This window comes from Bombus pascuorum, unplaced genomic scaffold (genome assembly GCF_905332965.1).
Source record: "Bombus pascuorum unplaced genomic scaffold, iyBomPasc1.1, whole genome shotgun sequence".
In the NCBI taxonomy this organism is placed as follows: Eukaryota; Metazoa; Arthropoda; class Insecta; order Hymenoptera; family Apidae; genus Bombus; species Bombus pascuorum.
Genome location: NW_026869745.1, coordinates 39,497 through 61,926, shown reverse-complemented (window position 1 = coordinate 61,926; position 22,430 = coordinate 39,497). Strand labels below are relative to the sequence as shown.

General features: G+C 37.8%; 1 protein-coding gene and 1 pseudogene across 1 annotated transcript; one reads left to right on the top strand and one right to left on the bottom strand.

Annotated features, from left to right (window-relative positions):
* Positions 1 to 691: 691 nt before the first annotated feature.
* Positions 692 to 810, bottom strand: LOC132915843 (5S ribosomal RNA; annotated as a pseudogene).
* A 14,472-nt stretch (positions 811 to 15,282) lies between these two features.
* Positions 15,283 to 16,497, top strand: LOC132915819 (protein RRP5 homolog). The gene is made up of 3 exons (XM_060975605.1): positions 15,283 to 15,989; positions 16,055 to 16,220; positions 16,298 to 16,497. The coding sequence occupies exons 1-3, from the start codon at positions 15,800 to 15,802 to the stop codon at positions 16,458 to 16,460; spliced, it is 519 nt and encodes a 172-aa protein (XP_060831588.1). The 5' UTR covers positions 15,283 to 15,799; the 3' UTR covers positions 16,461 to 16,497.
* Positions 16,498 to 22,430: the final 5,933 nt, after the last annotated feature.

The following is a 22,430-nucleotide window of genomic DNA, read 5'->3' as shown; positions in this document are numbered from 1 at the left end:
AAAATTATATTACTACAAAATTATATTACCACAAAAAATTGTAAAGGTCCCGAATGCATCGGTCACGATACAGTTTACAAACCAAACCAATGAAAGGTGCAGAGACTAGAGAACATGGGGTCCCCAATCGTGTGGTACGCTTCAGCATCGTTGACAACACCAACTCCCTCTCCCTCCGTCTGTCCAAATGTCATCTCAAACGGTGAAGCTGTAAATTAAAAAAATCCTTATATACATCAGAATAGTAATGCGATTTCTATTCCTGCAGCACCGACGTGATACACGGTGCTCCATAATCGCTCCAGAATGCATATAGTTGTTGTTGAAATCTCTATGCATTTGGTGGATAAAACGTTGCGAGAAATTATCCTCTTGTAAAAGTAGTCACATAAGCTTCCAGGTCTTCATAACCTTTTTTTTTTTTGCATGAGGAGGGGAAAATGCTGTTACGCATGCCCAGTGACCCGAATCACTGGGTTATGTGGGACTCGCGCGGATGTTGTTGCCATACCCACTAAAAAAACCACTCCTCCTTCTTCCTCTGCTTTGAGGGCAGACAACCCCGGTAATACCAGGCGGCAGTCATCAGGGTTGTCCTTTCATGCCCCGCTGTATCTTCCTCTTCGGGCAGTTACTGCTCGCGTCATCTTCTTAGACAGTTCAAATACTGGGCTGATCTCCTTCTGAAAAAAACCAACACCACGCGGAGTTCCCAAGCGGTCACCGATCTTAGTACTATCCGTGCCCGGCGTTGCTTAACTTTCGTGATCGGACGGGAACGAGTGCACTCAACGCGTCTTGGGCGTTGGCCGGTCTTCATAACCCGAAGGTTTGCATTTTTCCCACTACTTCAGCGTCGTACTGGTACTTTTACTTCTGATAGCTTAGACATGAAATCGTCTAAACTTCTCAATTCAGGACACAAATCAGGCTCTTTCCAGGGATTGCTCTGCTGAGACGTGCCTTCATCATCGCAGCGTTCGTAATTTATACAATTTTCCTTCTTCAATAATTTTTCTTTAAGTTTCTGCAATTTTAAAGCTTTAGATGATTGCTTGATGCGTAATTCATTTTCAGCTTTGAAGAGAGCACACGTCAGCATTGCTTCAATCCGTAAATCGCGTCTGCGATTTCGGCAATACCTTGATTTTTTACTGCGGATTCTTCTGATCCAAGATGCTAATCGTTTAGTACTACTTGGCTTGGCGTCAATATCACAAACTCTCTTCTTAGACTTTGCCATGACGACGGCTTCGTAGTTTTCTTAATTTGCAGGAATGCAAATGTCCTCTTTTTCGAGGTTAACACAGTGTCGATGTTACGATATTCACGTTTTCTTATTGTTTCCTAAACTATTTCACCTAATTAATGAATAAATTATAATAATAAGTACACTAACCTGTATATGGCTCGTGATTGTTGTAGAACAAGATAGAACAGGTTCACACAACACACAAAATATTTGAAACTGTCGAGCAAAATAAGATCCTCTCCGCTTGCAGACGACTCGACAAATGCCTACGTTGCGCGTCTGATGGTGGCTTTATATACCCTCAAGCTTGTCGTTACGTACTGGTCTTATGCGCGAACGATAGAAAATAATTCCATATAGAATCTTACATTATTATCATTTTTGAAAAATACTACAATCCAATTAATTTTTAAAAATATTTGCGACAATTTTAATGCAAAATCTTATATACTTTGTACATTATATTAAAATTCCTCATTTACAGGAAATAATCAATAGCGTATGAAGATGTTCTGCGGTTAATTTCTAACCAATCACGTGCGCCATTTTGCAGGCGTCATTTCCGGTGTAGATATCTTCCAACCTAACCTCAAATTTCTTCACATATTATTTAGAACGTATATTAATGTTGATGTACTAGAAATATTATTGTTAAATATTATAGCCAATATTACAGTTAAATGATTAACGGTAATAAAGTACCATTTTTTCACAATAAAAAAAGCATTTTTTTTAATGATTCCAAGATATTTGGATCGATATTTTACTACACGATCAATTCAGTTAACCCGATCCTGACATTTTTATTAATGTAATAACTTTACAAGCAAAAAAAGGTAAAAAAAAACTATTTTAAACGTAAGATCTAAAATTCTGATATGCGATAAAATATAATATTTTTAATGCGAATAAACTTTTTTATAAAATTTTTAATTTCTTGTTTTTTTTATAAAATCAAATCTATAAGTAGTAACTGGAATTTTTTGTTTGAAACCTATTCATCTTGAATTAATAACAAATCTTTGCTGCAACCACTATTAATGGCTTTAACTTTATCAGTGTTTAACAAATTTCTTATCTGTAACGATAATAGAAAACTGTATCTACATTCTATTAAATTTTTACACTTTACGTCATGAGAAGTTCACGCAACTTTCATTCAAATGAAGTATATGGTAAAATTAATCCCCTTTCTTCTGTGTATATAGTCTGCATAATTTTATCCTCAAATTTGGAATAATTTAAAGTAAATAAAAGTTGTATGTAAAAATACGCATAAAAACGATTTTGTACGTATATTCGAATAGTTCCTTATAATATATTAATGATACATATATTGTGGGATAACCATAGTTCGGTGAAACGAAAATTGTTTTTTTCACGTTTATAAACATAAAATGCACTATCTATCGATAATTAAGTATCATTTTAAAATTAATTAGTGTTGAAGTGATCGTCACTTCTGAGAAAACTCTACATCTGGTCTTCGGTTTCTCAACCGCCTAAGGTCTTCGAAAGCGCATATACAAAGGAATGCGTCGAGGAAAGACCATAAGCGGTACACGTCCGACGTTGGTTTAGGCAGTTGTTTCAGTCTCAGGGTAACGTTGCTAGTGTCACGTAAAATTATGCAAAAGAACAACAAAAAAGAATAAAAAAAAGAAACTTTATTTTTCTTCTAACACTTGGTTTTACAATCTACTTCCGAGCTCTAAGCGTGACCTTTTAAGACTGAAGCTCTTATGATTTTTTACTTTCGATCGGATCCGATCGCTTTCTTTTGTTATCCCTCAACATCCCCACCGTCCGCGCATTTGCCAGGCGTCCGCGGCCGTTGCCACGCGCTCTTTCTTCTAGAGCCTTCGGTGGAAGGACCGTTGGGATGTTGATGGTTCATTAGGCACTTCAGCGATATACATTGTCGCCGAGTGCCGCCACATCTTTATCTCCGATTTTAAAGTGAGCCGGTCGTGACATACCCCCCTGGTTAGATTGATCTTGGTCCTCTAAGATCTTAGTAGAATGGAATTATTTAAATGTAGATCGAAGGATATGTTTACCCCCCTTTTTTTTTAGGGATCATTATGAATTGGTTTTCTGCATGTAATGGTACAAAAGTTATTTCGTTAATCTTAAATATAGCAATTTTACAATATTTGTTAGTGTTCGGGAAGCTAACAATTTCAGAGGCGTAATCATGTTGTAGTTTTCGATCGTGAATTGGTTGGGTTTGTTTACAAAGCGTAATTCCTATCCCGTGAATTCAAGGCATCTAATTAAGGGTATTATTACTAGTGCTAGGGTCAGCATTATCCTGAAAAAAGTACGCTTTCAGTCGTTTACCATGTATCTTTTTCTTAGCATTGTCGATAGAAATAATGTAATAAGGAGTTTTCACATCGTTAATCCTGTAAGGTCCTAACCATTCAATGTGCAACTTATCTCTTTTATGGTCGTTGTGAATTAAAACAAAGTCTCCTTTTCTAAACACGGTCTGAGTTTTAACAATCTTTCTTTCTTGGTCTCGCTTGTATCGTTGCTTATTCTGAATAAGCGTTTTGTGAGCTGTTTCCCAATATTTATTCAGTTGTTTTTGCCAAAGTGAGTACATATCATCATAGGTAAGTGTGGGGAATTTGGATATTGCGGAAGGTAAGTTAGCTTTCCGCCCAAAGGTCAATTCAAAGGGAGAGAATCCTGTTCCTTCATGTTTCGCGGTGTTGTACCCTAAACAAATGAAATTAAGTACTTCGTCCCATTCTTTGTCATTGTCGTGTAATGCAGTACGAATTAAATCTTTAACTGAGGCATGCGTTCTTTCGAGAGATCCGTTACTCTGTGGGTGAAATGAAGTTGTTTTGATGTGTTTGATTTTAAAAGCTTCTTCAAATTTCGTCATTAAATCGCTAACAAAATTTTGTCCCTGGTCTGTTAGGATCGTTTTTGGTGCCAAAAATATGTAAATATAGTGTTCAATGAGCGCATTAATTATGGATTCAGTTCGTTGCGTTTTAAGGGGAACTAGTATCAGATATTTCGTAAGTTCATCGTGAATTGAAAGTATGTATTGGTTTCCGCGTTTGGTTTTCGTCATCGGTCCTATGATGTCCATAGCGATTTTGTCGTTAGGGTTAAGTGGCGTGTCTGAGATTTGTGGGGATTCTTTGGGCCTGATACGTGTTAGTTTCTCCTTTTGACATGTGTCGCATGTTTTCATAAAGTTTTCTACTCTTTCTAAAAGTCCGGAAATTTTGAATTTATCCTTGATCCGTTGATACGTTTTTTGTATCCCTAAATGTCCTACGGTGTCGTTATGTTTTTCCTTTATTGCTTGTAGTATTTCGTTTTCGTCTAGTTTTAAGATGGGATTAGGTGCATAAGTAATTTTCTTGTACGTGTCGTTAAAATATATTAGCATGAGTTTAATCTGCGTTTTCTCTAATTCAGTGAAATCGTTATTTCCTATGCCGATTTTTGTTGTATCTTTAAGAATTTTGTAAAGTCTTCTGATCCAAAGTGTCTCGTCGTATTCTCCTAAGTCGTTTCGAGTTAATTGGTAAAATGTTTGGTCATTCGGTTTAATTTCTAAGAGTTTCGGATTTTCGTTGTTCTCTTTCCATGCGTTGAATGAATTAGTGTGATCAATTACTAGGTCGAGGTTAACTACTTCGTCGCGAGTTACCGCGTGAACTCTGGATAAAGCATCTGCAGCTGTGTTATCTTTACCTTTTGTATATTCGATTTCATAGTCATATTCTTCGAGTTTAAGTCTCCAACGGATCAGTCTGCTAGAAGGGTCTTTGCAATTGTGCAACCACTTAAGAGCTTGGTGGTCGGTTCGAATAATGAAGTGTCGTCCTAACAAGTATTGTCTTAATCTTTTCACGGCCCATACGATGGCTAGAAGTTCTTTTTCTGTCGTGGTATAGTTTCGTTCGGGTGGATTCAGTGTTCTTGAAATGTAACAATAAGGATGACCGTCCTGTGACAGTATTGCTCCTAGTCCTTCGTTACTTGCGTCGGTAGTTAAGGTAAAGGTTTTGTTAAAGTCTGGATAAGCTAATATTGGGAAATTACAGAGTTTGTCTTTTAAAGTATCAAAGCTAGTCTGGTGTTTGTCAGTCCAATGAAATGGTGTGTCCTTTTTTGTTAAGTCTGTAAGGCTTTTCGCGATTTTGGAAAAGTTTCGAATGAATTTGCGGTAATAACCTGCTAAACCTAAGAATGATTTCACGTCCGTGGCATTGCGGGGTAATCGAAAGTTTTTTACAGCGTCTAATTTCTTGGGGTTTGGTTTAACTCCTTCGGATGAAACTACATGGCCTAAGTATTCTAGTTCCGGTTTTACGAATTCACATTTGTCCGGTTGCAATTTAAGTCCTAATTCTCTGAGTCTCTGAAATACTATCGCGAGGTTTTCGTTATGTTCTTGAATCGTTTTTCCGAATATCACTATGTCGTCCAAATAAACAAAGCAGTATTTTCCTACAAGTCCAGTCAAGGCTCTGTCCATTAATCTTTGAAAGGTAGCGGGTGCGTTTTTAAGTCCGAATGGCATTCGATTGAACTGAAAATGCCCTTGCGGTGTCGAAAAAGCGGTATATTTTTTAGATTTCTCGTTCATTGGAATTTGGTGGAATCCTGAGGATAAATCAAGTGCCGAAAAGAATTTTGCGTTTCCTAATTGTGTTAAAATGTCGTCTATATCGGGTAAAGGGTAAGCGTCTTGTTCTGTGAGTTCATTTAGTTTCCTGAAATCGATAACTATCCTCCATTTCTGTTTTCCTGAGGCGTCTAATTTTTTTGGAACTACCCATACCGGAGAGTTATAAGGAGATTCGGATTCTTCTATAATATTTTTCTTCAACATGTCTCCTATTTGTCGAGAAATCTCGTCACGGTGACATTCCGGTGGTCTATACGATCGTGTGTTAATGATTTTGTCTTTAGTTAACGAAATTGTGTGCTGAGTTAAATTAGTACAGGGCAAAAGATCGGTTTCTAAATTAAAGATGTCAATATAATGGAGAATAATCTTTTCGATGGATTCACGGATTGGTTTTTCAATGTGATCTGTTCTCACTAGGCTTTTTAGTTTTGATACGTTGGAAAAGTCATGAGAATTTTGAATATTGCTAGAAATTTCAATGTTTTGCTCACCAGTGTTGATAAAACATACTTTAGTTGGTTTGCCTTCCAGATAGATTGTTTGAACTCTGTTTTCTCCAGGAGTTAAGTGTATTGGTTTCTGAAATAAAATGGTTTTGTCGTTTAGTCGGATTTTGTCATTGGATATTGAATAGTTATACTTCTCTAAACATGGTAGCCCAATGATTCCATCTTCGATAATAGGGAAGTTGTTCGGTACTATGTGAAAAATGTGATTTTGTCCAAAAATTCGTTTCGTTACGTATTCGTTAGTTTCGTATTTGTCTCGTCCCATAGAAAATTTTTGTTTAGGCCCTATTTGTATCGCGTTGACAGTTTTGTTACGTTTCACCAGGTTTATGCCTGCTCCTGTGTCGACCAGAAATACTCGCTCTTCGGTTCGGGTTGACAAAGGTATTGCGAGTAGTCTTCCCGTGGCGATGTTGACTCGTATGTCTCGTACGGTTCGTCCATCTCCTGGTTCGATGTTGTTCCTTGTATTTCGTCCCTTTCCTGGACTGCCTGAATCCTTGCGGGTGGTCGATCGCGCTGGCTCGGTGGTAGAAAATTTTGACACTTGTTGGCAATATGTCCCAGCTTTCCGCACTTGAAGCACTTCATCTGCATTGGCTGGTTGTTTGCGCGATTACTAGCGGAAGGTAAGCGATTACATGACCAATTAGGTTGTCGTTCTTCTCGCAAGTAGCGTTCTACATCGGCTGCCTTTTTTTCAGCTTCCGGAAGATTCAAAGGTTCACTGCTTAATAATATTCGCCCTATGTCGCGTCTGAGTCCCTTTAGGTACACACGAACAGTCTTCTTCGTGATTTCTTCGGTCATAATTTTACGTGTCACTGGTTGTGGGTACTCATTGGTTACTGCGTACAGTAAACGGTTGAGTATTCTTCTAAACCGAATATTAAAACTTTGCACTGATTCCTTGCGCCCCTGTCTCAACTCTCGTAATTGTTCTTGGTACTCATCCGAAGTCACTTGTGCTGCTAAGTTATTTCTCAGTGCGTCGTACAGATCACTGTAACACTCAATAGGAATGTTGCGAATACTTTGGGCTGCTTTTCCCACGATTTTTTCCACTTTTATTGCTTTTAGCAACAGATCTTGCTCCATACAGCGATCCTTCATACTTCTCACTTCTTTGATGAAGTCTTCAACTCCTACATCATCATCTCCGTTGAGCGTTGGGATGTAGCGTATTGCATCCTTAGCTCGTAGAGTGGGAGAAGCGGGCGGAAAATAGCCTCTTTCTTCCACCTCGGGTTGTTCGATGTTGAGGTGAACAGGTGGGATGTCTGGAGCTGCTAACCCTGACAGTTCTTCTTCTTCGTGCTTCTGCCATATTCCCGGTGCGATTGATTGCTGTCGACGCACTTTCATTGCCTTCGGTGATAATGGAAGCAAAGTCATCGGTCGCAGGGGATCCGAACCCAGTCCGTAGCGCTGCGTCGGTTTTCCCGAGATTCTCGATTTCTGCTGTCCTGTGTCTGTTCTCTTCGTCATTTTGCATAGACAAACGTAACATTTCCTCTCGTAAAAGGGCAATATTCTCATTCTGTTTTTGAATACTGTCCCATATTGCTCGCAACATTGGGTCAGTTGAGGTTGAAGTTTGAGATTCGGTTGCCTCAGACATTATTGCGCTGATTTCACTTTTATTGTCACTTCGCTTGGTTCGTGATAGTTACTTTGTTGTTGCGGATGACCGTAGTCCCAAATAATTCTATCTTCCGTAGATGATGAATGTCTTTTGGTTTCCGAACAAACACTTTTCACTATCCTGGCAGGATCGCCAAAATGTCACGTAAAATTATGCAAAAGAACAACAAAAAAGAATAAAAAAAAGAAACTTTATTTTTCTTCTAACACTTGGTTTTACAATCTACTTCCGAGCTCTAAGCGTGACCTTTTAAGACTGAAGCTCTTATGATTTTTTACTTTCGATCGGATCCGATCGCTTTCTTTTGTTATCCCTCAACATCCCCACCGTCCACGCATTTGCCAGGCGTCCGCGGCCGTTGCCACGCGCTCTTTCTTCTAGAGCCTTCGGTGGAAGGACCGTTGGGATGTTGATGGTTCATTAGGCACTTCAGCGATATACATTGTCGCCGAGTGCCGCCACATCTTTATCTCCGATTTTAAAGTGAGCCGGTCGTGACACTAGCGAGAGGATCTGGATCGGCTTACATAGTACTACATATTTTGTAATTTATTATTCACAATATATACACTTTCAATACCTTGTAGTTTGCTCGCGCATTTCTTTAATTCCATCCACTGAATAACCTTAACAGGTTATGGGCCCAGGGCTGTAAATTGTAAGGTAGCAACGCGAAGTGAATAAAGTGTTAAAGTGTTGTGCTTAGTAAAGTAAGTGATAGTGCTAAAATGGAATCAGCAAGTGCGAAGATCGAGATGTTACGTGGCGAAGAAAATTGGCTCCAGTGGCGTTTTATTATGCGTACACTTTTGGAGGAAGATGACGACCTGATCAACGTGTGTGAAGGGAATCTGTGTCATCCAGGTAACAGTACAGAAAAGGGAATCGCCCGTGAAAGATTTTTGAAGGCAGATCGGTTAGCGAGGAAATTAATTGTGACCTCGGTAGGAAGAAAACCGTTGGATCTTCTTTTATGCTGCACAACAGCACATGAAATGTGGAAAAAATTAAACGCAGTATATGATATGAAGTCGAATGAGAATCTAAATATGGTCTAGAAGCAGTTCTTCAATTTTAAATGGGAGGAATCTGAAAATGTGTCCCACAACTTGTCGAAGTTGGAACTAATAGCAGCGAAGATGAAAGCCCTTGGAAGTGAAATTGCCGAGAAAATGCTGATAACACGCATTTTATCGGCGTTACCGAGTAAATTTGATCACTTTCACAGTGCATGGGATTCAATGGAAGAAGAAAAGATGACCCTAGACAGGCTTAGTACCAGACTGATGACAGAAGAAAGCAGATGGAAGAAAGACGACCAGGAAACATCGGTGGCGCTGGTAACAAAAAGTAATAATTGTAAAAGGGAACAGCAGAAGCGATCAAATAAAATTGAATACGAGAAACAAGGACGAAGCTGTTTCAACTGTGGAAAAGTTGGACATCTAAAAAGAGATTGTTTTAGATGCTATATATGTAAAAGGAAAGGCCACATCAGCAAAAATTGCTTCAAAAATAATAAAGGAAACAACAGTAGAGACAACCAGGAACCCAGAAATCAAAATCGTGATGACAACGGAATTAGCCTATTAGGAAGCACCTCAACGATACATGCGGCAAACCACGATGTTTGGATAATCGACTCAGGAGCTACGGATCACATGACAGGACGAAAAGAATGGTTCAGCGTTTTCGAAAAATTCGATAACACGGTGAAGATAGAGATCGGCGATGGTACATTCATGGAAGCATGCGGCAGAGGAAAAATCAAAGTAGAGGCTTTTGTGGATGACAAATGGGTAGCATGTACAATGAAGGATGTATTATATGTACCAGGTATGAAAAGAAATCTGTTTTCCATTAGATCTGTCGCAAGGAGGGGTATAGACTTTTGTATTTTAAAGGATGGGGAAAAATGTATATTTCTACAAAACAAGAAGGTAATAGCAAGAGGTTCGGTTATCGGAAATTTATATAAGGTCGATATGCGAGTTATAGTACCGTCAGTTTGCAATCTTAGCAATAGAGCGGAATCAAACGCGGATACGTTGCAATTATGGCACGAACGGCTATGTCATCAAAACATCAGACACGTTAAGGATTTCTTACAGAATTTAAATATAAAAGTTGTAGAGGATAGTAGCTTTTTCTGTGAAGGTTGCGCATACGGGAAACATCATAGATCGAGTTTTCACGAGAAAATCAAGCGTGCGACTAAACCTCGCGAAATTATTTATACGGATGTATGTGGACCTATGGAAGTCGAGTCATTAGGAAAGAAACTGTATTTTTTGATATTTAAAGACGATTTTTCGAAATTCACGAAGATTTACTTCTTACGACATAAGTCAGAAGTAATCGAAAAGCTAAAAACTTTTTGTTTAGAAGTCGAAAACCAATTCAATAGTAAGATCAAAGAAATTCATAGTGACGGAGGGAAAGAATTCAAAAATAAAGAGGTTAAAGAATTTTTAAGAAGTCAGGGAATTAGGCACACGGTTAACGTCCCATACACTCCTGAACAGAATGGCGTTGCAGAAAGAGAAAATAGAACAATAGTAGAGGCAGGCCGGTCAATGCTACATTCGAAACCAATCCTACCGTTGTTTTTATGGGCCGAAGCCATGAACACAGCAGTGCATGTCATAAATAAGACAGGGCCAACAGGACAAGACAATAAAACACCATATGAACTATGGTACGGGAAATCCCCAGATGTAGAAAAGTTTAGAGTTTTCGATACTGAATGCTTTGCACACATACCTGCGGAAAAGAGAAGTAAACTTGACAAAAAGGCTAACAAAGGATATTGGGTAGGCTATTTAGATGACGGACGAGGGTATCGAATATACGTGCCGACCGTAAGAAATGTAATATTAAGCCGTGACGTAATATTTAAGCCCGAACTAGAAACTGCAAAATTCGTTAGTATAAATTTACCGAAAATTGTCGAGCGCGAAGATGTGTGTACGCAGAACGATAGAGCATGTACGTATGAAAGCGCAGTGAGTGAACATGAAAAACAACCTCATGTAACCAACGAGAATGTGAGACAATTGAGAGATAGAGACAAAATAAAACGAACCGATTTTTATGGTAGTCCAGCAACGTACGTAGCGGAAAAATTACCGGTGGATTTTAACGAAGCGATGAGATCCGAAAAGAAAGAATTATGGAAAGCGGCTATGAATGATGAAATGAAATCGCACCATGAAAATAAGACGTGGATCCTTGTAGAAAAACCAAAAGATCAAAAGATACTTAGCAATAGGTGGGTTTTAACGATAAAGCAAAATCCGGACAATTCGGAACGATATAAAGCGTGACTTGTGATTAAAGGGTGTTCACAGAAAGAAGGCATAGACTATAAGGAAACCTATAGTCCCGTTGCTCAGTTTGACACAATTAGATTAATGCTTAGTATGGCTGCCAAAAATAATTTACACCTTGGACAGTTTGACATTAAAACCGCATTTTTATATGGAAGTCTGAAAGAAGACATTTATATGAAACAACCTAAAGGTTTTGATGATGGTCCAAATCGCGTTTGTAAATTGCTAAAAAGCCTATATGGCTTAAAGCAGTCTCCAAGATGTTGGACGGAACGTTTCACAAAATTTATCTCAGATTTAAAATTTTATCAGAGTAACGCAGATAATTGCTTTTATATTTATAGAGAAGATGACAAATTAATGTTGATGACCATATACGTAGACGATGGACTGGTAGCAGCCTCAGACGAATCTCTAATCGATAAATTTTTTAGCAATTTAAATAAAGAATTCAAAATTACGAGTTCGAAAGAAGTAAAGAGTTTTCTTGGACTTGAAATTAATAGACTAGAAGATGGTTCGATATTTATTCATCAGAGTAGGTATATCGAAAGCATATTAGAGAAATTTAATATGAATGAGGCAAACAGTGTTTCTACACCTATTGAGACTAATTGGAATGAAAGTAACATAGGCAATAATGATTGTAACGCACCATACAGAGAAGCTATAGGAAACTTAATGTTTCTACAAACCGTAAGTAGGCCAGACATTAGCTTTGCAATAAATATAGCGTCGAGACATTTAGAAAATCCAAATAAGCAACAGTGGAAATTAGTCAAACGAATTTTACGCTACATAAAAGGGACCGCGGACATGGGACTCTTATATACAAAAGCAGGTAGTCTCGAAACCTTCAGCGATGCTGACTATGCAGGCGACAAAGACACAAGAAAGTCGACATCAGGCGTTGTATGTAAGTATGCGAATGTGGCCATTACATGGCAATGTAAGCGACAACAATGTATAGCTTTATCTACGACAGAAGTTGAGTATGTCAGTGCAGCCTCAGGAGCGAAAGAAATTATGTGGCTGAAGAAAATATTTCTTGAATGTAAAATAGATATCCTCAAGTATACGCTATATGTAGACAATACTAGAGCCGCGAAATTAATTAAGAATCCGGAATTCCATCAAAGAAGTAAGCATATTGATGTAAGATATCATTTCTTGCGAGATTTATACAATAGAGGCGAAATTGATGTAACGTACGTAACAAGCGAAGAACAACTGGCAGATATATATACAAAGGCGTTGCCAAAACCAAGATTTGACTATTTGAGACAGAAATTAGGTTTGAAAAATAAAAGAGATATTAAGAGGTAATTTTTGTAAAGATGTAGAGTTTTTAGGGAGGGTATCGAAGTGGTTATTACATGAAAAAAAAAAGGAAAAACTCTACATGATCTGTTAAGTCTTCTTGTAGTATTTTGAGTAATAAATTAATTTGTATAATAAAGAGAAAGGTATTGACGAAATTAAGCTTCGAATATTTACAAAGAGATAATTGTATAGACCGATGTAGAGTGTTAGGGAGGGTGTTGAAGTGATCGTCACTTCTGAGAAAACTCTACATCTGGTCTTCGGTTTCTCAACCGCCTAAGGTCTTCGAAAGCGCATAGACAAAAGAATGCGTCGAGGAAAGACCATAAGCGGTACACGTCCGACGTTGGTTTAGGCAGTTGTTTCAGTCTCAGGGTAATGTTGCTAGCGAGAGGATCTGGATCGGCTTACATAGTACCACATATTTTGTAATTTACTATTCACAATATATACACTTTCAATACCTTGCAGTTTGCTCACGCATTTCTTTAATTCCATCGACTGAATAATCTTAACAAGCCTAAACTCATTGTCTCAAGTTTCGAATGACTGTGCCTGGGTTATTTCGTAGATGCTACAGTATTGAGGCTTTTCCAAATAATTCCAACGGGGGGGGCCCGGTGTCCTTTCATCTCCGACATATATATATATATATATATATATATATATATATATATATATATATATATATATATCCTTACAGTCTTCATCTGTGTCAGAATGAAATGTAATCGCAATGTAAATTGAACTGAAATTTTTGTTAATATCTCGGAAACCAAAGTCGACCGACTGTAACATATGTGTAGCGGCACATGAGTCATAGGACTAGGCGAATCGATAGCGACTCATGATGTTGTGCCTCGGAACACGGACACTGCCTCAACGTACGAAATATAACGATAGATAATCTCCGGGCAAAACAATGTCGCTGTTGAGGGCAACCGTCGATCTAAGACAAATTCAAATTTTCCGACTCTCCCCCCCCTCCCCCAACTAGTATAAATAAACGGACGCGATCGCGAGCGAGTAAGTCATTATCCGAATTATTACACGAGTTACTTATCCGAGTTATTATCTGCGATTAACGGAGTATACGAGTTATCGAGTTATCCGCAAGCGCTCATACTCTATCGCGAATACGTTTGTGCGAGCATCTCTCGACGGTATTTATATTTACTTATATTTATTTAATTTATTGCAAATATATTTGACGGGTTGCAGCAGCAATCTCTCTCGTTATTTTATAACATTGATCCTCACACAATCCACCACGCGTTTAAGGGAAAATTGCACAGAATATTCACTTTGACAACATATTTCAAGGTTATTGAAATCGGATAAATCGCCCACTTTGTAAATAATGACCAGTTTTTCATTTTGAAGAATAAATCTTTTTTACTTAATTATTCAATCTTGTCCGAAAGAAAGTTATTCTTAATATTTTTTATCGCCGCTCTGATCGTGCTTATAGCTTCTATTGTAACCCTTACGTAAACATACTTTTGACCGCGGTTATCTTCCTTTTCTTTTGCTTTTTCTTTCTCCTTTCCTCTGTAGTGTCAGAGCGGCGAAGTATATTGGCGTTTCTATACTCTCGGATCGTTATTGTCACAGAGAGATGGCCACGTCTACCGTGGCACCTATACGGCATATACTGCTAATTTTGTATAATAAAGTTTACATAGACTATCATATCGGAAATATTATTTACTTTATCATTATCATTTAATATGCGAAACGTTTGAACTATGTGAAACAATTTGTAGCAGCACTCGACAATAAACCTTCCAACGGTTTCTGTTCCTTGCTATACAAAGCAGGCTCTATCCCTCGGACAAGATGATTGCATACCTTCAACTAACTTAAGAACCCGCCATAAATCTTAGGATTTCTCTAGTTAAGGTCCTTCAAACCGATCAAATATCTTTTAGTTTTAGCATTCCTTAATTTATTATCTACTCCGGAAAAATACGAGAAAATGTGCTTTTCTCGCGTATGATGCTTTCCGCCAGCAACATTCTCTCGAGGGCGGTTAGCATCCTTCCACACCCACCGACCTGGTAGATTAACCAATTAACAGCGACGTCCATTTCCCCTACTTTCCTAACAAAAACTTTTCCTAACGAATCCGATTCTCCCGTACTCTTAGCCACAACCATCACAGTTCTCCTCCGCAGGGCCATCGATACAAAAAGGCAGTTCCTTTACGTTCCTTGAGCAGTCATCATATTAGATTGTATCGCGTACTCTGCTCAATCGCTATCTTAACTCATCGTCTATCAGTCGAGTTGTAACCGAGAATTGCGAATCGTCAAGTGTAATCGCGAGTCCTACGTAAAGCGTCGAAAGTGAGAACAAAATCACGAGAACATGCTACACGCCGAAAAAATAAAAATTGAAAAGTTACAGAAATTACGAAGGATGAAAAACAAAGGAAAACGAAACAGAGAGAAACCAGTGAAAGATTTAGAAAAGGAATATTCTAAGAAAATGTGTGTTGAACAAACAGGAAAAGAAAAGATAAAACTGGAAGATACGGATTACGATAATAATAAGGATTACGAGCAGAAGCCAAGGATATCTCCGTGTGGATTTTTCTGGGACGGCAACCCTAATTTATCTCTCGATAAGGATAAAGAGTCATCCAGCGATAGTGAAGATGAAGTAGAGGAAAAACCAAAACTGAGAAATAAGAAATTAAGTGCTGCTGAACGTCGAGAACAAGAAAGACAGAAGGAAGGCGAAATTCGCCAAAGAGAAGAAGCGCTGGCCAACAACCAGTTACCAAATTCTGTGGATCAGTTCGACAGATTAGTTTTAGCTAGTCCAGACAGTTCAATAATATGGTTACAGTATATGGCATACCATTTATAGGCAACAGAAATAGAGAAAGCAAGAGCAGTTGCGAGAAGAGCGGTAAAAACAATTAATTTCAGGGAAGAGAAGGAAAAATTAAACGTTTGGACGGCTTGGTTAAATTTAGAATCTAAATTTGGAATTCCTGAATCGTTAAATGATGTTTTTCGAGAGGCAGTGACGTCTAACGACCCACTAAAAATCTACAGTCACATGTTGACTGTTCATGTCGAGGCTGGCAGGCAGATGGAATTGGAGAAAACAATTAATACCATGATCGCGAAGTTTAAACATATTCCCGAGACATGGTTTAATTGTGGAGAAGGATTATTAAAAATAGGTTTGAAGGACAGATCGCGGCATATTATGCAGAGAGTATTGCAATCTTTGCCAGCATGTGAACGTATGTACATAACAGAAATAAAATGTCATAAAGAATAAAATACTAATATAATACAAATTTTACAGATGTAAATCTAATGGCTCGGTTTGCAATTATGGAGAACAAATTTGGGGATAAAGAGAGAGCACAAACTCTGTTTGAGCAAATTCTAAGTTCTTATCCAAAACGGGTGAATATATGGTCTTGTTATATTGATTCCCTAGTGAAATCTAATGATATTGATATGGCAAGGTAAAAATATTTTTTCAACTATATTTTGTCTTTTTAATTTCATAGAGAATTTACCTTATAATAATTTGCATTTACAGGAAAGTTCTAGAGAGAGCAATTGTTCAGACATTACCGCCTAGAAAGATGAAGATTCTCTTTAAAAAATTCATCAATTTTGAGGAACAACATGGTACTCGGGAAGACGTGACTCGTGTTCAACAAATGGCTGTAGAATTTGTAGAGAAGCAGTGTACAAAATGACCAAAAATAATAAAACATTTTTACATGTATTTCATTACATTACAGGTATGTAAAGTTTCCCCATTCAATAACTTCATGTTGTTATTTATAATATTTATAGTTTTCACCTTCTAAATCTGTTGTTTCCATGATGTCTGTACTATCTTCATTATAAGTTTCTTCTTCATCGAATATAATATTTCCATTGCTGCAGCTTTCCTCACTTACTTTACACTTTCTTTTCATTTTGGGTATTACAAAATTTTTGTCGAATAGCGCGAAGAACGCTGGCTGAACGCAATTGACTCAAGATTCCCTTATTACAGATTGTCATTTCTTAAACGCGTATGTGCAAAGATATGTTCTTAAGAAATGGGAATCTGTAACAATGAAATGTTAGCTTTATCACCACAACAATGTTTTTCCAATATTTAACTGTTCTTGGTTCATCGTGATCTATCTAGGTATACAGGATTTTATCTCATTCATCGACATCATCCATGTAGGTATTGTAAGATTGAATGATAGCCGCTTTTGACGAATGCATTTTTCTGTCATGTTGTCTTTTTGTTATTATCACATTTTAATTCGCTATCTTCGTTGAAATTAGTAATGCAGGATTTTTTACACTCTTTCTTTCGCGATACGCATAGAACAAATCTTTATTGTTTCGAAAATATTTCACTTCATTTATATTAGCTTTTCTCGAATAATCGGGAATACACATTGTTTCTTTCTTCTAATAGTTTCAGTTCAATAGCTTTCCGTAGAATATAAATATCTAGCAAAATCAACGCTGAAAAAGTTATCGAAAAAAATGTAGTATCTCTTATTCAAACAATTACTTTCTTTTAATAAATTTATCATGACATTATATCCAAGCCCGAACATTCTTCTATCGCTATCAGTTTTTAGTTTTGCGTCTTTGTAGCAATAAAACGTCAAACAATACTTTGAAACTGCATCGCGCAGCATCCACAATTTTATGTCTCAGCAATAATGTTTCCCATTTTGCAAGTATCTGATTACGCTAGAATGACAGCGTCCCAACGATTCTTCAATTGATGATTTTTTGTGTTGTATAATGCAATTAGAAGACTCTGTTAGCGTGTCTAACATTTTTTTTTTTATTTAGTAGATAATTTAAAATCAATTCTCATACAGAATTTTAAGTAAATTATTTTGACGTGGTACTGTGACTTGGATTATAAAAGTTTATAGTATGTTTGATTTTAGTTGAATCCAATGCTTCAATCTAGGGGGTATTGCCTTTTTAGTCTGCAGATCTGATCCGTCGTGTCAAGTAATTGGGTAACTAATAGGTTTTAGTGGTTGTTAACTCTTATATTATCGTATCGTATTATATTATATGATCGTTTCGATTGTATTGTTTCGTTGGTAACATACCAAGGTGTATCTATCAGGGATCTTAAGGTTTTCGATTGGAATCATTGGAGAATTTCTATGTTGGAATTACTTGCTGTTCCACATAGTTGGATTCCATAGGTCCAAACAGGTTTTAATATGGCCTTGTATAATGTAATTTTACTTTGCGTGTTTAAGTTGGAACGTCGGCCGATGAGCCAGTAGAATTTTTAAAATTTTGCTTTGAGTTGTTTGGTTTTATCTAAGATATGTTGTTTCCATGTCAATCTTCTATCTAGAATCATGCCCAGATATCTGACTGATCCTTTGTTTGGAATTGGAATATTATTTATGGTCACCTAGAGGCAGGATTGTTTTCGCAGCGTGAAGGTTATATGACTGGATTTATTTTCATTTATTTTGAAGCGCCATTTGTGGAACCACTTTCCCATAGAGTCGAGACCTCGCTGGAGAGTTCAGGAGGCAATTATTGGTTCTGAGTGGGGTGCTAATAAAGCTGTGTCATCAGCAACTGTCGCTGTGGTCATCTCTGTTAAGGTTGGTAAGTCGGCAGTGTAGATGGTGAACAGCAGAGATGCGAGGACACCGCCTTGGGGTATGCCAGTTTCTTTTGGGAATGTTGCGGTTATAGCGTTTAAGTATTTAATCATGAACAGCCTATTATCGCAGAGGAATACCGCAGAGCAGTATTTTTTCTTCTCTAAATCTTGGCTGATTTTATGAGTTAGACGATGAATTTGCTCTGTCGTAGAATGTTGCTTCCGAAAGCCGAATTGATGATCCGGCATACTTTTCAACTCCTCTAAGAGTGGAAGGTGTCGTTTCGTTAGCATCTTTTCAAATAGTTTGGACAAAGTGGGTAGAAGACTAATTGGGCGATAAGAGCTCGTTTGAGCTCGATGTATTGGTTTTCCAGGTTTAGAGATAAGGGTAATTAATGATGTTTTCTAGGACTTAGGATAGTATTCAAGGTGAAGAATTGCATTAAAAATAGAGGTAATGAGAGCAATCCCTTTTTTGAGAAGCTCCTTGATAGCTTTGTTACTTATCTAATCATGTCCCGATGCTTTTCTTGGGTTCAGGAGATGTATTGATTCAATAACTTCCAAAGATGAGAAAGGTTCAATAGGAGGAAACATCTGGAAGTGAGAGTCCAAGTATTCCGTTATTTCGGCGGCAACAGTGGAGGAATACGGTTTGAAGACATTAGTTAGGTGGTTTGCAAACAACTTGGCTTTTTGTATAGGGCTATGCGCCTATCCACCTTGCGGATAACGAATTGGAGGGATTATTTGCGGAGGACGAGTGAGTTTCCTGGATGCCTTCCATAGTGAGTAGTTGAAGTCAGCTGTGCGAGACAGATTAGCAAGATATTTTTGAGAACAGTCATTTTTGTAATTTTTAATGATTTTTAATGATTTGCAAAAGGTTTTTGCCTCTTCCTGTGATAAGTCTGCTACCCCATTGCGTATGTTTAGCTTTATAGTCTCCTCCAGCTATCTATTCTATTGCCCAAGTATTCGAGGAATTTTTCGAAGTTTTCTTTGGAAATAGAATGTCTAGGAGGACAATATACTGCTGTTCTTGGTGATTGGACCACGGCCATCTTCTATCGCTACGTTTATGGCTTGGAGGTAGTCCTTCTGGAATGATGGAAGCTCATAGTGCTTTATGCTGGTCTTGACGATAATTCTGGTGCAGCCGTGGGTCTTTCCACTGAAATGTTGGGTATGGTAAAAGTTATAACCATGTATTTTCAGATAATTTTTATCGGTGAAGCGAGTTTCAGATATGAGCATCATGTTGATTTGTTGTTGTTTTAGGAAGAGTTCTAGTTCGTATTTATGCTGAGCTAGATCGTTAGCTATGCGTTTTGGTCTTATTTTACGTCGGAGTGTGTTAATTTGTCCACTATGATTGTGAGTAATGATAGCAAGTTATTAATTTGTTCTATTTGTTTCACGATTAATTTTTCAAGCCTGTTGAAGTTATCCGTGCCTTGTGAACTGGGAACACTAATTTGTTACTAACACTAGTTAGTTTAATGAAATTGAATACAAAACAGGAAAGGAAAATACAGCTGCAGACGCTCTATCCCGATTGTACCCTATCTCCAATGAAGAAATTCAATCCGTATCATTCGATCTAGAAAACCCAGACTATTATGATGACCATATCGACTAGAAAACTAATACAACTCCAGCTCTAATAAACCTAATAGATCACACTTTAAACAAATTACAAAAACCGAACTAGAAGACTTTAACGAACAACATTGGTTATATCAATTAACTAAACACTTTACTAAATGCCAAACTGAATGCTTGCAAATAGGAATAAACGACAATAGCTTCAGCACGTTAGAAAAAGTAAACATTCAACTTATGTTAAGATTCTTGACAACGAGAGTCCTTCAAATTAAACTAATATTTGGACAAGATCCGCCAGTAAACTACGATAATAAATAAAAATAAAAAGTACTACGCGAAAACCATAACGAAATCATAGGACACTTAGGTATCTCCTTCTGCGAACTAGTTATGCTGTGGAAGGAGGCGGCGGAGCGGGAGAGGGAGCGGGCCTCCCATCCCGAGAGGATTGACCGACGAGGATGCAGCGGTGCCCGTGGACGCGTCTATATGAGGCGCGGGAGAGCCGCAGCAACCTCCGAAGGGAAATGACCCAGGAGATATCAAACAGTCCGGTTGGGGATCCGGACGACCTCTGAGAAAGGGAGAGACGTAGTACAGACGTAATATTGTGTGAGGGGGGCCCGGTGTGTCGCCGCAGCGGTTCCCGGGCACCCCTCGGTCGCAATAGGGACGGTCACTGTGGAGGTTTTAGTCGGTTGGAGTCCGACACTACCTCTCCGCTCTTCCTCCTAGATGCGGCGGGTGTCCGTGCGGATTTCCTCCGCGGGAAAAAAAAAGGACACTTAGCTATACAACGCAGCATGAAACGAATACAAGAGCACCATCACTGGACAAATCTAAAACAAGACGTCACAGAATTTATACAAAACTGTGAAACTTGCCAACGAAAGAAATTGAACCGTATCAGAGCAAAAGAGCAACCCATAATAACTGACACATTCATTAACCCTAATGACAAAATTGCAATGGACATATTCGGACCTCTCACAAAAACCAAACGAGGTAATCAATTTATCCTGTCTATTCAAGACCAATTGATCAAATATCTCGTTCTCATCCCTTTAAAGGACCAAACAGCCAATTCGATTATCAACGAACTTTTGGATTACTATGTGCACATATTTTCCACACCTAAAAGTATCCTCATTGATATGGGACGAAATTTCGTATGTAAACTGATGGATACATTTGAAAAGGCTTTAAAGATTTGACACATAAAAACTACTTCTTTCCACCCGCAATCTAACGGATCCCTCGAATGAGCACATGCTGTGGTAAAAGAGCTTATTCGAACTTACACGATCGACCGACAAAATGACTGGGACGAAAACCTAAAACTAATATGTATGGGATGTAACACCTCAGTACACGAAACAACCGGATATACCCCTTTCGAACTGACATTTGGACGACAAGCTAACATGTCATCCTCAATATCAAACACCCCCACCCTAACTAAAGAACAATTATTCAACCTCTGGAAAAATCAACATAACGCCTATATAGTCAAAGCAAGACAAATCACCGAATCAAGCAAAAAGCGATATCAGAGAGATCAGATTCGAAAAATTATCAAAACGCAAACGATATTCCAAGTAAAAGATAAAGTATGGGTACATAACGATCACAACGAATGGCTAGGACTGGCAGAAATCCTCTCATTCAATCCAGCCACTTATCTTATTGAATATTCCAATGGTCAAACGGAAAGAATTCACGGTAACAGATTAAAACCTTATTTTTCATAAGGGTGACCATAACATGGATAATTCTAACTCTCGAATACATTTAAAGCGATCTAGTAATAACCAATAAATTATGCTAACGCTTTCTTAGAACATATCGACGATTGCTATATGTATAATGAACAAGTAGATATCACTCTTATAGTGGACCTTATCAACCCAATCGATCAAACTAATAGATTACAACATATAATTGAGCTAATCGACCGTCAATGCAAACCACCTTGCGCTTACATACCAGAAATAAACAATCTAAAAATCAAGTATAGAAATCTCCAAAACCTAGCATGAACTCAAATTTTTATTACAGTATAGTAGAAGCAAACGCGGACTGCTCAACGTCATAGGCTCAGTATCTAAAACTCTACTCGGAACTCTCCTCGAAAACGATCTAGAACTCATGAATGAAAATATTGGTACATTATATGACTCCAACAATAAAATAAAACCGACCCTTAGTAACCAAACAGCATTTATCAAAGATGTATTAGAAGATACTAAGACGAATCAACTCGAAAACTTTACCAACGTCATACGCAAGATTGAAAAACATAACGAAAAAAACGAAATATTAATCTCTTTACTAATCCAGACTGAATCTACCATATCGGAGTTTCATATTAACATCGACGAAATTTTTAACACCATCACATCAGGAAAACGAGGAAAACAAAAAATATTATATATATAATATTTTTAATAAAATA